At 34.6% G+C, this 15,968-nt stretch overlaps 1 protein-coding gene across 19 annotated transcripts in view; it reads right to left on the reverse strand.

The window, feature by feature from the left end:
- Positions 1-15,968, reverse strand: part of LOC6523749 (protein unc-13 homolog A) — a 40,871-nt gene that overhangs the window by 12,807 nt on the left and 12,096 nt on the right. For 3 of the 19 annotated variants that reach the window (XM_039377055.2, XM_039377058.2, XM_039377056.2), the window contains 7 exons: positions 5,536-5,667; positions 5,247-5,255; positions 3,934-4,008; positions 3,447-3,521; positions 2,990-3,209; positions 2,808-2,928; positions 2,486-2,592 (listed from right to left, as the gene is read on the reverse strand). In XM_039377055.2, the coding sequence (XP_039232989.1) occupies positions 2,486-2,592; positions 2,808-2,928; positions 2,990-3,209; positions 3,447-3,521; positions 3,934-4,008; positions 5,247-5,255; positions 5,536-5,667 (739 nt within the window). Of the gene's footprint in view, positions 1-1,711; positions 1,825-2,485; positions 2,593-2,807; positions 2,929-2,989; positions 3,210-3,446; positions 3,865-3,933; positions 4,009-5,246; positions 5,256-5,275; positions 5,405-5,535; positions 5,668-7,356; positions 13,320-13,374; positions 13,437-13,867; positions 14,009-15,968 lie in introns of those variants that run through there. The other 16 variants (XM_039377061.1, XM_039377060.2, XM_043207218.1 and 13 more) reach the window with 16 other exon arrangements.

A 15,968-nucleotide genomic window follows, 5' to 3' on the forward strand; every position in this document is an offset into this window, starting at 1 on the left:
CAATTTTTGTTTGTTCAAGCAATGCGCCGAATTAGCTTGGAAGCAATAAAACAGGAAACAACTTAGTATGAACAGCAAAAAAAAAATTTTTTTTTCAATGCTTTCCTAGGATGTGTGTTATCACAAATTAAATTACTTATAGGGTAAACGGGAATACCGTATATGCGTGGTATGGCATTAGCTTAAACACAATTCTTACAATATTATTTGCTGTACTGCGGAGAAAAAGCTGCTGACCTAAGCTTATTAATATGTATAATCCCGTTAGTAAAAGGGATTACTAGATTCGTCGAAAAGAATGCAAATAGATTTACAAATAAGAGAAGGAATATCGGAAGGAAGTACAGACGGCTATATCGACTCGGTTGTTGATACCGACTAATAATATATATAGTGACATATCCATAAGTACCTAAGACTTAAGCACATGCCTACACACTAATACACATACAACATGTACACCCAAACTCACTTATACACCCTACACTACTCCCCCACCCACTGGTAGACTAAACATCCATTGCCCAATTTTAACAATCCTTGCTTAAGCCCTCGCATCATCGTTGCGTTCCCACGTTCAAAGCTCGGACTCGCAATCCCGAAAAACAGATGTATTATATTTCAATAAACAAAATTATAAGAATCTAAGAGCACTTGTATCCAAGAGCGAATGCACTTGAATCCAAGAGAAATGCAAAGGCAATTAAATTCAGCAACTCCAAAGCTTTCTCTCTTCTTTTGATCAGAAGCCTAAAGTCTAAAGTCCATATTAGAAAAGCTCGAAACCGAGGCTAGAACGTCAATCAAATTAGAGTAATTATCAGAGTTCAGTTTGAGGCCTAATTATAATCGGTCGGTGCTCTTCTCAACTAAAAATATTGTAATCATTCAGTAAAATAAAATTAAATTATATACTATATATGGTGCAAATTCCTCCCTTAGTGCGTTGCAGACTTTTGACTAAAATTATTTTTCCCTCTGCAAGGGCTAATGTGCTAATGTAGAGTGGTAAGCATGGAGGAAATGAATAAAGGGCTTGTATGTTATAAACCTTTTTTTCCTACAACATAATTCTTTAATTTTTTAAATAATTCTTTCCAAGTTAAAAATAACGTTTGGCCGTTGCTTTTCTTTTAAGTCTGTCCTAAGTGTTTTAATCAGTAATATAGCAATATAGCACAGCAGTGTAGCTTACATAAATATTCACGGTAAATATTATTAAACTATGCAGGTAATTTAACATTTCCTGTTGATGATCTACAAAAAAAAAAAAACTACAAAAAAAATAGAATTATGGTATTGTGTGTATTTACAACTTTATTTTGGGATAAGACCATTCAAATAAGTACCCAACACAATTTTTATTAGAAAGTAATGGTTATACACAAACAATTTACTTGAAACGTAAAGTTCTTAAATTGTAAAAATAAACAAAATAAAATAAGTCTTATTTCGTACAAAAACAAAATCTAATTTAAAACTAGATTTAAACCCTAAAACTAGGTTTAAACCCTTTAAACCCTGTTAGAAAACAAATTGTACTTTATTTTCTTTGATCGCAAACCAAAGAAAAACAAAAATATAGCTTTTAAGTAATTGGTTACAATTTACTTTGAAGTAATGAAATTGAAAAAAAATTAGGATGCAAGGAAAGGATAAAATTATAAAACAAAATAAAAAAGAGTTAAAGCAATACCAAATGGCTTTGTTTGTGTACCTGTAATGGTTAGTTTGCATGACCACTTAGATGTTCCCTCAACAGTTGCGTGCTCAGCCTGCTCTAATGAATCTATGTGTGTATCGGGATCCACACCGAATGTCATCCTTAAATTAAATTGGTTTCATACATATATGATTTGCGTTTTCTTTTGACTTTCAATAAAAAAATCTTAAATATGAAAATTCTAAAAGTATGTAATTGTATTGGCTAGTCTTATTTACCCTGGACCTCTTTTTTATTATATCATAATACTAAAGGGGGCTGATCAATTTATTTCTTCTTGACCCTATTTATGTCTTTACCTGTAAGCTGAAAACACTTTGAATCTTACATGTTAGGACGAAGCCCATACATAAAATTATGCCGCGAGGCTAATTTAATACTGACGCCATTCAATATCAAATTACAAGATTTTGTTTCGTACTACATAAGCTTATTAAATGCTGAATAATAAATAATATTGTAAAAATTTTTAAAACAAATAAACTCGCAGCTTATTTTATATGTGGATTCCCCAAATATACAAACATGTATGTAATGCGTACATGCATATCACACACTTTTAAAATACAAATATTAAATACGGTTACATATAATCATACATTCATTATTGTCAATCAATGTTGTATTTTTCATATACATACCAATATAATAATAATAAATACAGCGTGTCATTCAAATGCGAATTGCAAATACATTCACATACATCCAACTTAATTTAAACCGACAACAGAAAAATACGACGATTAGAGGAATGTTTCAAACCTGTGATTGCTATTTTTGCCGACCACTTGCTTGTGCCATCCAGGACGCTTTGCTTTACAGCCTTCATATGACCGGTATGACTCTTCTCCTCAACGCTGAATACGGCTCTAGTGAATGAATGCCATTTCAAAGTTAACATTCCTTTGTGGTTAGTTTTTTCTGGCCGTTTACCAAACTAGATGACTTATTTTAATATGTAAGATTGGGAGTTCTTTAGATTAACTTATTACCCCCACTTAAGGTTTTAAAATTAAAATAAGTAACACCTTTATCGATGTGATTAAAAACACTAGTGAATTCGCTATATGGAATTTAATATTACCTAATCAACTCAAAAATTTCAGGCTTCTCCCGTTCACGTTGCTTCATTCGATCTTTCATGGCTGTAATAATGGAGTTAGCCTTGTCTTCCGCGCCGTGCTTTGAGCTTTTTTCGGCAGCACCTTTAATTATAGGATACAATTTATAAATTCGTAAAATATAAGTAGTGGTGAATATACTTACGCTGTAGGCAGTCCGCATTCAGCAGGTCCTTACATTTTTCATGACACTTTACACTGCACTCAGTGCATCGCACCCCTTGTCGTGCTATTCCCCACAAAAGACCCTCACACTCGTAGCAGTACGTTGGTGACGTAGCAGTCCATAACAAAAAATTGTGTGGCGTTGTGGAAGATATAGGGTAGATCAGGGCTTGTAGAGCTTTTTTGTACACGTGCATTTTCTATAGATTGGAAACAGATACCAAACAATTTTTGAAAAATTTTTTTTACAAAACTAGTTACTACACCCTTTAACACCCTTTAACAGGTTTTACAGTAAATATATTTTGCTCACTAGCTTAATAATTAAAAGATGTTAGGGAATATGGTACTTATCGGAATTTTAATTAACTTCGTTTGAGTCGTAGTTTTGTTAAAAATGCAGAAATTCATTTTTAAAAATAACCAAATAGCCTTACCAGATCTTCGTCATTAAGCGTTGCACGCGGAACAGCAGATGTGAGTCCAGCATTTCGTTTTGTAGCGGCCATTGTCTAAAGAGACGTAACGAGGAATTAGACTTCAATGAGTTCATTTTATGTATTTGGTAAATCTTTTTATTTTAAAAGACCTATATTTAAACTTGGCATCAAACTAAAAGGCAAATTAAGGTTCTTCATCGCAACTTTATCAATGATACGTAAGTAAATTTCTTTACGCTTTTAGTTTTAAGAATACTAAGAAAAAGCGTTACAGGCAGAATGCAAACACAAATAAAATTCCATACAATAATGCAATTTTGAGATAATTACAATTAAAAGTGCACGGATCTTCATGTACGAGTACGATTGGTAAACTTTCTCAATATTTAGAAATGACTGCATTGTTTAATCACATCTATTCGAATATAAGGATTTTCGAATTATTTTATGGGTCTTTCTACGTGTACGTGTTATATCTACCAACCGTGGTCTTGTCATTTTCATGCAAACTTAGCAGATTACATTGATCCATTTTTGCGGAGGCATATAGATAATTCGCCTGATAGCCGTAGACCAAAAAAATCAAAAATTATCAATTAAAATTACTTGATGACGTCATCAATTGCGTGTGCATTATTTATGATTAAGTTTATAATTATTTCTTTTGCAAATGAACAAAGCTGTCAATTACATTATTATTATAGGTACTACGGAATTTTTTATAATTAATTCAGGAATTAAGGATTTTGCTTGATCAATTTCGACTTCTGGAATAACAGATATATATATGTATATGCCATTCAGTTTGCTATCTTCGGCTCGAGATAGAATGTAAGTAACGAAATATTATTTTCTACGCTGCCCGTGACCACTTTTCCTTTTTCACGAATACAAAACTATTTTGTTAGTTTGGTTCTCTATAGATTTTTAAGGGTTTAAATAAATTCTATAAGACATTTTGTAAAAACTAACCAAATTTTCTTTTAATATTTTATATAAAACTGTTTTTTTCTGAAATTAATTTTTTTTATTTGGCAGGTAAACAAAATTTAAAGAGACGTAACCCGTTCTAAAATACATATTTGTTATTTTACAGGTAATAAAAAATTTTAAGGGACATAAGATGTTACACAAAATTATAATTTTTAATGGTGCTATGATGACTATTTTTTGAAGTCGTGAATGATCTACAATGTATTTTTTGTACGCATGCATGAAATTTTTATAAATTTAAATATTATAAAACGTTATTTTTTTTTTGTATTTTTAAAATGTATTATAGATGTAATTTGTAACCATTTATATTTGGCATTCATCTGTATTTCCTTTGTGCTTTATGATATGTTAATATTAAAAATCGAATCCATTCGATATCTTTTCTGATACCAGCTTGCTCAATGGAGGCATAATTTAAACCTGCATTCTTAATTTTAACTCTCTTATGGTTTGCGAAATATAGGCGTTCATACGGACGGACAGACAGTGGACATGGCCAGATCATCTCGGCTACTGATCCTGCTCAAATGTTTACTCTGCCCAACATTGCCTAATGACTGTAATTCACCTTTACATTGTTAAACGTTATTTTGCACTATCCATCGCTATTTTTCATTTAATTCTGAAGTTTGTGTTTTATGGAGTCTACAGTGCTAAACTACATTAAAAATAAAACAACAATATAATTTTGCATATTTCAGTAAATTTAAGAGGTAAATAGAAAATACTTTTTAGTATAAAAATAGCTAGTTTACATTTTGTAATAACATTTTTTTTTTAATTAAAAATCTTTAGGTATACCTTAAGAACCTGCCGTCCATCAAATCATCGACGTAAGAAACGATATTTTAAAAAAAGTATGATATAGTAAGCAGAGTCATAGATTATAGGATTAATATTTTTTATTGTTCATTCACTTAAGTGAGCCATCAATTAAATCAGTGGCTAATTCTCTGAATCTTGGGAAAAAAAATGGTAAACATAAAATTGGTATGAGTAATTGGTCTTAGTAGTATCTATTTTTATGCGGTAACTGTTTAAATCATTGCATCAAGGGAAACATATTGTGAAAAGTTATTAAAGAACTTACCAGCTCAGACACGAGAGGAATGGATTTTCTACGAGGCCTTATGTCCGGCATACTGTCAATGTTGCTATAAAATGGATTATCACCGGGATGACCATTCGTACGTAATCCCACTTCTCCAGTACCACCTCCATTCTGAAAAAAAGGTATTATATGTTACAGGAAGTCGAATTTTCGATAGGTAGTATAGTAATTAAGTACCACAACAATAAAAATGTATAAATATTTAGATATTTAGGTAAAAAGATAGAGACTAGAAAAGGAATCCGTTCATCTATTTTGTTCTCTTATTATTAATATCTTTTTGATCGTCCCCGTCCGCCCGTAAAGAGTCCTGGAGCAAACTATCCCTAAAAGGTTGTCAGGACCTGCTTGATTCCATGCCAAAACGTTGCGCTCCCGTTATTGGTAATAAGGAATACACTACCAAATATTAAATTAGTGGAATGTCTGTAGTTTTAATACGCAAACATTTGATATTAGTAAACTTGTTACTATCAAGTTTAAAATTGAACATTTAAGCATTTTTCATAAAGTGCTATTTTTTATACCCGTTACTCGTAGAGTAAAAGGGTATACTAGATTCGTTGAAAAGTATGTAACCGGCAGAAGGAAGCGTTTCCGACCATATAAAGTATATATATTCTTGATCAGGATCAATAGCCGAGTCGATCTGGCCATGTCCGTCTGTCCGTCCGTCTGTCCGTCCGTCTGTCCGTCCGTATGAACGTCGAGATCTCAGGAACTACTAAAGCTAGAAAGTTGAGATTAAGCATACAAACTCCAGGGACATAGAAGCAGCGCAAGTTTGTCGATTCATGTTGCCACGCCCACTCTAACGCCCACAAACCGCCAATAACTGTCAGTGCTGAAATTTCTTCTTCGCACATCCACTAGCTGAGTAACGGGTATCAGATAGTCGGGGAAGTCGACTATAGCGTTCTCTCTTGTTTTTTATTGGTCTTGTTATATTCTATCGATTTGCAAAAAAACGCCCACACACCGCCCAAAGCTGCCACGCCCACACTTTTGAAAAATGTTTTGAAATTTTTTCATTTTTGTATTAGTCTTGTAATTTTCTATCTATTTACCAAAAAACTTTTTGCCACTCCCACTCTAACGCCCACAAACCGCCCAAGACTGCCACGCCCACACTTTGGAAAATATTTTTTCATTTTCTTATTAGTATTGTTAATTTCTATCGATCTGCGGAAAAACTTTTTAACACCCTAACGCCCACAAACCGCACAAAACTGGCACGCCCTCACTTTTAAAAAATGTTTTGATATTTTTTCACATTCTTGTTAGTCCTGTAAATTTCACTCAATTTGAAAATAATTTTTTTTGCCAATCCAATCTAACGACCGCGAACCGCCAAAAACTGTCAGTGTTGAAATTTCTCTTTGAACTTCCATTATCTGCGGGTATCAGTTTTTAAATATGTTTAGCAAAGCTCTAATGAACGTTAATTTTCTTTAAGCGATTTGCATATCGATATTTACTAAATTTTTCAGAAATCGCACGACTATCGAATTTTTTTCGCAAATTTTATTTATTTGTTTTTAATATATGTGAAAAAATGCTGAGAGTAAGCATAAAGAAAAATAATGATAGCGTTTCAGTGTTTTTTCATACCGATAGGAATGAAACCAAAAGTTTTAAAGGCTTTAAAAGAAATAGGCACTGGCTCACACCCTTGGTTGTTACCATCTAGGAAATGTAGTATCTTTTATTTGACTACATCTTTGTAAAAAATTTGCAATTAATTTAGAAAAACGACAGTTTAAAGAATTCCTAAAATAAATTTTAATTCTTTATAATTACCTTGTCCCTGTCCTTTGTCATTTCATCTTCTTTTATTTTATCTTGATTATTTTTTTCCTCGATCTTGCGCTCCTTTAAAGTTTTTAGCAGTTTCCATTTGCTACTGCCAAGACCAGTTTCATTGCCTACAGCTTGTGTTCCATCAGCATCTAATTCTTGACTAATTAACTTTTTTGAGTCAATTTGGTTCTGCGTTGAAAGTGATTTACTTGTAATATTCTTTAATATGTGCGTATTATGGTGATATGTTTCCAGAGACTGGTTTTTTAAATTGTGGTCATGTAATAGGGACGTCAGATTACCCTTTAAAAGGCTCTCTGAATTTTCGTGCATGCCATCTATATTCGGGCCGTCAGCTCTCACACCGTTTTCGGTTTCGCTTATCTCAACATCGCTCAGCTCTGCTGGCGTATCTGGTCCTGATGTCTCGCTAGATGCTTCCGATTTATGTGATATTTCATTCTCAGCTTTATCTGCTTCCAATCTCTGAGTACATTTTCCAAGTGGTTTATTACGTTCATACTGCTCACATTCATTTTCAGAATGGCAAGAGGAACTGGAACTACCTGCATTGTTAGATGTATTAACTTTACGATCGCGTGTTTTTTTTTTTAACCGTCTCAATTTTCGTTGTTTGTTATTTAAAAAAATTACAGTTTCCCTGTCCTTATTTGAAATTATGTCGTCATTAGAATCAATATCGGAAGCTGTAATTTGTAATTCACCATTAATATCCTGCCACGCACTGTGCATGTCGGAAACTGTTGCAAGTTTTTCACATGTTGGTTTCACAATAGAAGTTCCTTTAATAGTCGCGACAGACGCTGCGTATACCACACTGTCATCATATATGCATGGGACTAAACTAACAACGCTTTTAAGTTCAATAAATACATCAGACATTCGTAACTTTACACTTTCACTTGGCGAATAAATAATAGCCTCTTCTCCATCCTTATAGACACCAGAAGGGCAAAAACAGTCTTCTCCGTTAACATCGTTTTGAAGAAGTTGTCCAATTTGTGAAAACAACACCCCATTGTCATCTTGTCGTTCGGAAGATGAAAGTGCAGAAATTTGAGCCCGTTGCTTTTCCTGCTCCTCTAACTGGCGAAGCTCATAATAAAAGTATTCGTCGTCTGTATCAATGCTATCTTCAGTGCTTTGTCGACGAGAAGAAGAGAGAGTGCGAGCAGAATGCTGACTGCGATTATCGTCATCTTCTCGCGACCCCCCACACCCGAGATTGTTTGGAAGGTCTAAGCACTGCTGCGTGACCCATAAAGCGCTAGTGCCATTGAAATTACGACTGCTGTTTATCGTTGTAGTTGTAGTTGTCGTTGTTGTTGTAAGGAATGTAGTCATCGTTGGGACGAAATCATCTTCAATCGTCTGTAATATACTAAGCGTGGGGGCATTTAGATTATTTTTGACCGAGTTTTCCAGTGAGTTCTTAACGACTTCATCGTCAGACTGTGCTGATTTCAGTTCTTGATGGCATGCCTCTGCTGGCGTCTCTAAGTGAATCTTGGGCATTGCGATGGGTAAAGTTTTAAGATTTTCATATTCATTACTATTATTATGCTTAAAAAGAGAAGTTTCTGTTGAGGCAGCCAGTGGTAAGGGGTTTTGAACCCTTTTTATGTCACCAACAATAGGAAATAGATTATCTGGTAGGTTGCCATTTAACTTCTCAATTGAACCACCAAATTCACTTTGATAGTCAAAGTCACACCCATTTTTATCATTGAAATCTTCCTCTCGTTCGTCTTCTACCTCGTCCGATTGATTCAACAAAATTTCACTTGCTGATATCGAACTTTTATCGTTATCCGATGAAGCAAAGTCTGCCGTCTCCAATTTAGAATCCGACATGTTACAGCCGCGGCGCAGGACAAAGCTGTGCCGTTTGTACTTCTTTGCTTTTTGCATTAAAATATTCATCCTAGACGAAATTGATTTTTTTTGTAAACTTTTTTCGCTTGAGAATCGTTTATCGGCAGCAGAATCTAATGAAACAGCGGATTCAGGACTTGACAAGCGCCGCACGAATGGGGCTCCTGTCGCTCGTCGCATAAAACGCATAGGAAGCTTTTGTATTCTCTTCGATAACTGAACCTGGCTTCCGCCTAGATTGGAACGCTTGTGGGAAAGAAACGGACACGAGCCGGCCTGGCCACGAGACTGTCTCTGAACGCCTTGACTTTGCACATCACCGGGTAAAGACTGTGATCTATTAAACTTTGACGGCCGCTTAAGCGTTAGATTTTGTGTTAATATGGTATTAAGCCTGTTCCATACCTTTAAAGGCTTTGTAGCAGATGGTTCTTGAACAAACCTTTGTTGTTTAAAATAGCTAGAACTATTAGGAGAGTTGAACAGTGACTCCGATTCGACCTCAAATTCCAGTTGACTTGAGTTCGTTGCGTCAATGAGATCCTCCGGCTGGCCCTTAGAATAACTACCAGGAGTATAATCAAGATAGTTCGTTAGAACTTGATTCGAAGGTGCAGATCCGAATACCTTATTATTCTGTGTTTGATCCTGTTGACCCAAATAATTCAAATTATGGCTGCTATTGGAATCGGTAATAGAGTTTGATGAGGGATAAAATACTAGTCTATCTGTTAAACAAGGTCTGCAGAATTGATTTACCGATTTTCCGTTATAAATATTTGGTGCTATGATGCTACGCTTCGTCATGCTTCCATTCTCTTCTTGCCCAACATATTCCATTTTCATATTTGTCTTTTTATTGTGATTTAATGAGCATTTTTGTGTTTGCGCAGTCAGAAGATCTGGCATAAGGTTAGAGTTTACCCGTTTCGCAGAAAAGTTTTGTTTATCCGGTTCATTGAGCTGGTCCCATTCCAGCATTTCGTCAACAGTGGAAAATTTTCTTATTTCATTTGAGTCGCTATTCATATCGAAAATAGACTTATTTTCATAGGCAGAGCAAATAGGTAAATTTTTAGAAAGCTCATAAATATAGTTTAGATTTTCTTCTAATATCACAAACTCATTTTTTATACTTGTTTGAGCTTGTTCATAACTGACTGGTAAATTGTGAAGGCTTAAATTTTCAGCTAAAGGCAATCTTTCGCTACAATTTTTATAAATATTATTACAGACAAAATCGTAGTTTTGAATTCCAACCGACACTTGGGAGTTGGGTGACCAGCCGCTCATCGACGATAGGCCCGAGTCCGATTTTGCATTTCGTTGTTGACATGAAATTTGATTAATAGCCTCATTTAAGTTAATTGTATCGGTTGGAGCTGGTGGTGGAGGACTGAGACTGGATCGGTTTGAATCTATTAGTGCATCATTTATATCAGCCAATACTTTGTGTTTTTCAGGATTTTGCAAATGGAGTAAAAAAATCATGCTATTGTGTCGTTCCAGACTCTTTTTTAAAGACTTTATGTATTCATCTTCATTGTAAATATTTTTTGAAAAGCTTAAAATATTATCAGTTGAATTAATACAACTATTATGGCTTTTATATTCAATATCTGGGTTTAAAGTATCGACTTCTTCGGGGTGTGCGCTCTTAATTTCGTCTATTTTCTTTTTCCGATGTATTTCAATCTCTTGAGTTTCAATAATTTTCAACTGTTCATCCAGATTAGAGTTGTTTCTTAATAATTGTGCACTAAAACTACTAACATTAGAATTAAGGGATGAATTAAGACGGTGAGATGTGGTCGTATTTGCATGTGAATTATCTATTGTCAAATCATCCAATGAGTTGCCAACTAACTTTTTTAGTGTATCAATATTTTTTTTTAACTTTCTCATTACCAGCACAAACTTTTCATTTGTGTTTGAAATGCAAAGTCTTTGTAGTTCTTCTGTTACTGTTAACGGATTTAGTAAGAGCAAAGTCAATTTTTTATCGACTTGGCTAATTTTTTGAAAAAACTTTTCTTCTGACCATACAGCGTTTCGTAACTGACTTATTTGTGTTGCACTCAATGATTGTAGGCCTGTAATTTTATTTATTTCATCCAATAAAGTCTGTATTACGTTGTTCAAAGTTTTCCGTATATCATCTCTTAAGTATCTGCTACTACGCTGTTTGTCTGATTCATTTTGCATAGTAATATCTTCCGTTTCAGTTGGTTTATCACCCGGAGTTGACTGTGAATAACGCAATTCTTCCGTGTCTACCTTAATAATTTGTGTTGATTGTGCTTGTGCAAGGATACACTTTAGTTTATTAATCATATCCATTTCGTTTGTATGATGTTTTTTTTTTCTGTGCTTTCTTGATTCTTTGTTCAAGTTTTGATTTGACTGCATTACAACACTGGTTTTTGCAGTCTGCAAAGATTGTATATCTGTAATATCCTTCACACCCTGATTATTTAAAAGAAGGGAAGCAGCTGAGTGGTTACGGATAGATGAGATTTGGTCGTGTGTGGCCCCAGACTTATGTAGTAATGCATCTACCTTAAATATCTCAGAGCTCAATTCATTGTCACGATATGCCTCGTTTAGTTTTTTATAAAAAGATTCGTCCACTTCATTAATATTAGCTGGAATTTTCGTTCCTCCAGAATCTTCAATGGGTAGTACCTGGATTCCACCCTCGCCGGTTTTAGAGGCTGCTAAACGAAAAAACGTATCACCAATAAGGCTGTCATGTTCACTGCTTGTCTGTCTCTTGTATTTATCATCTGTCTCGAAAAGCAAGTGGTTATTAATAAATGGTTCTCTTGGCTGTACAAAATCTTTACACTTTTTAGAACTTTTAGACAATGTACCTGAGGATGCCGAAATCTCATTTAAAACTCGACGTCCATTCAAAAATTCCTTCATTAATTCGGCACGGGCGCTATTTGCTAGAAACTGCTGCCTCTCATACAACATAAGGTCAGAATCTGAGTAAAGTTGAATTTTGGATTCCTTTTGTGAAGCTTCGAAATCTGATTGAATACCTTTCTGATTTGGATCATAACCTTTTTCAAAACCAAATTGAGTTATTCCAAGTTCCAAGCTATTGTCATTCAATGCAACGTTTTCAAAATTTGGATGGGAATCTATTGCGCAAGCGGCATTCATAAACTCATTGGATTCAGTAGCTGGCGTTAGTTCGCTTACAAAGGTGTTATTATGGTTTTCAAAAGTAAGTTTCTTATCATAGTCATGATCAGATGGTTGGATATCTATATCCAATGTGGGTTCCATTATCAACGGTAGTAATTGATCTTCATCCTGATATAGAGGTACTTCCATTTTTTCGATATCGACTTGATGTAGTTCTGGTTTTGATGCTCCGATAAGATCCATAAGATTACCAACGACAGACTGCTGTTCTATTGATATGTTTTCAAGCTTCTCCAAACGAGTCCAAATCTTTCCGTACTCTGTAGAAAGCAAGTCCAATGCACGCCAAGCAAACTTTAGCTCTGTTTCAAGTAAACTAATCCTTGTTGCAATTTTATCCATATAATCGGATATAATGTAGTCAGAGTGTTGCTGTGAATTGTAGATCTGACACAACTGCTGTTCACTTTTAATCGATATCATACTTCCATTAGTACTTGTGCTTGGATAAGTGAAATATGTTGAATCCAATCCAACGGGCGACTTACTCATCGGTGGTTGCATTTGCAATTTTTGCTTTTGGGCCAGGTCGAAATTAATGTGGTTCTGGATAGAATTAAGATGCCGCTGGTTTAAGAGCGGTGCTTTTACTAATCTACCAGAAGAAGAGTTAAATAGTGACGACGCATACATCGTTGATTGTTGCTGAAGCCGTAACTGCTCCTTTATTTTAATCTGGCTTTTTAGAGCATTTTCTGCAAAGATAAGCTTTTCCTGGGTGTTTATTTTGAGTTCCTTTTTAAGTAACTGACTTTTTTTTTCCGTATCTCCGGTCGCCTGCAGCTGAGATGTGTTCATCATACAGTTAATAAGTGCCGATTTCCAAATCAATCTCTAGGTTTTGTTTTTACCTAAATAAAAGTGTTTTTCTTTTATTCTGTTTTAATGCTCGATGTATATACATACGTTTATTCCAATAGTCAATTTCGTCTGAAATACTCAATTTTTATATACATATGTACCTAAAACCACGTTTAGTATTCGGTGAAAAAGAGTAAATACACATAACTCTTTAAATTAGGTTCTTGTAATATATATATGTATTTCAAAACGTATTTTGATAGAATGTGTATTACATTCAATTACATTTATCTGTAACCAATTAGGAATTGCTACAATAAATTAAATAGCACCAAAGGAGTCGTGCAATTGGTTCGTAACTCAATTTTATTAAGGGGATCATAAATTGGATTCGTTTATAAATTAGTCAGGTATCTGCACTTAAGGCAATTAGAACCACCACAAATTTGATTAATTTTTATAATAACAAAACATTAAAACAGTTTGTTTCCTTTCCTTGCACAAAATTATGTATACGCAATTTTTAAATAAAAAGGTAATTTTCTTAAACTATTTTATCTGCTTTTCTTAGCATAGACTATTTGAAATCACTACGAACAATTATTTGCGCTCTGCTGAGAATAAAAAAAACGTTGAAATCCACACTACAACTTGGTAAATTCTTTGTTGCGCCTAGCTCCGTTTTTATGAAGCTACCAGCAAATAAGCTTTTGTGCGGATGACTGTTACACACTTAGAACTTTAGTTTTTAGTACACCATTAAAAAGCTTATGTATACAGAAAAAAGTCAAGTGTGGGTAAGACAGGAAAAATTTAAGAGACAAGTATTTACCTATTGCGCATGCCTTAAGCATTCTCTCTCAAACGCTCTTTAAGTTCTTGAACTGAACTAAATGTTGCTTATAGCGTCACAAGTAATTACATTTTCATACACTGCGCACTAATGAATTGGAAAACCGAACGATTTGGTTAAGTGTTTCCTACAAATATGTCAGATAAAGAACGTTCAAAATAGGACCTTTAGATCCTTATCAATCTTGATTCAATTGAAAGGCCCAATGCATGTGGTTGCACGAGAAAGATCGGAGCGAATCCAAATGGACAGGAGAAAATTACTAACATAAATTATTTAAGATCAACAGGAAAAGCTTAAGTCGACTATTTCGACTATCACATGCCCGTTGCACAGATAAAAAAATGTAAGGGAGTGTTACCAGCTTGAGGTCGTTACAATAATTGCCTACTACCTTGGCAGAGATATGAAATTAGATATAAACTCTTTCGCATAAAAATAATATAGCACTTAACCTTATAGGGGCACTATATAAAAAAATATCAACATCTGCCAATAAGTGACATAATAAAAATAACGGTATGTTGCAGACTGACATACAGGTTAACAAGTCCACAAAAAAGTTCACCAAAATACTTGTTTTAAAAATATCTTGTGATTGAAAACAAATGTAATCCTCATTTGTTAAGAGTTCCGATTTTTCTTAAAAATTCTTATGGTGCAGACGGCGAACTAGTTTTTCGTCAACCTTTGCAATGAATTATATATATATATATATATGTATATTCGTTAATAAACCAGAACCGAGCTGGAACTATTTTAATTTTATCTTGCTTGGTTTAAGGGAAATAATTCTAAGTTTTAAATTAAGGGCGCTACTACAGATAACGCTATAGTCGATTCCATTGATCGATACCCGTTTCTCAGCTAAAAACAAGAGAGAACGCTATAGTCGAGTTCCCCGACTATCTGATACCCGTTACTCAGCTAGTGTAAGTGCGAAGGACAGTTTTTGGCGGTTTGTGGGCGTTAGAGTGGGCGTGGCAAAAAGTTTTTTGGCATATCGATAGAAATTTACAAGACCAATATAAAAATGAAAAAATATCAAAACATTTTTCAAAAGTGTGGGCGTATCAGCTTTGGGCGGTTTGAGGGCGTTAGAGGGGGCGTGGCAAAAAGTTTTTTGGTAAATCGATAGAAAATTACAAGACTAATACAAAAATGAAAAAATTTCAAAACATTTTTCAAAAGTGTGGGCGTGGCAGTTTTGGGCGGTTTGTGGGCGTTAGAGTGGGCGTGGCAACATGAATCGACAAACTTGCGCTGCGTCTATGTCCCTGGAGTCTGTATGCCTAATCTCAACTTTCTAGCTTTTGTAGTTCCTGAGATCTCGGCGTTCATACGGACAGACGGACGGACAGACGGACAGACGGACGGACAGACGGACATGGTTAAATCGACTCCGCTATTGATCCTGATCAAGAATATATATACTTTATATGGTCGGAAACGCTTCCTTCTGCCTGTTACATACTTTTCAACGAATCTAGTATACCCTTTTACTCTACGAGTAACGGGTATAAAAAGTAATAGCAAAAATGGTCAACATTTTCTTCGTATAGAAATTGACAAAAAAAATAAGTCAAATATATAAAAAACTCCAAACATTTCTTAAAAGTGTAAGAGTTTGCGAGGTTTGTGCATCCAGAAAATTCAAATCAAAAAAAGTCGAGATTGGCTGGGCTCAGCGTACTCAGTGGGTTCAATTATTCTTATCAGAAGAACCCTTCTTGATTTCGACGATCTTAATGTCGATATTTTTAGTCGGAAGCAGGTTCAAGGATTGTTTGAGAGGTTCGTGAGATTTGTTTATAAAAGCCCTTCCCCACCTGAAAGTATTTATTAC

The sequence above is a fragment of the Drosophila yakuba genome, chromosome 4 (genome assembly GCF_016746365.2).
Source record: "Drosophila yakuba strain Tai18E2 chromosome 4, Prin_Dyak_Tai18E2_2.1, whole genome shotgun sequence".
Classification (NCBI taxonomy): Eukaryota; Metazoa; Arthropoda; class Insecta; order Diptera; family Drosophilidae; genus Drosophila; species Drosophila yakuba.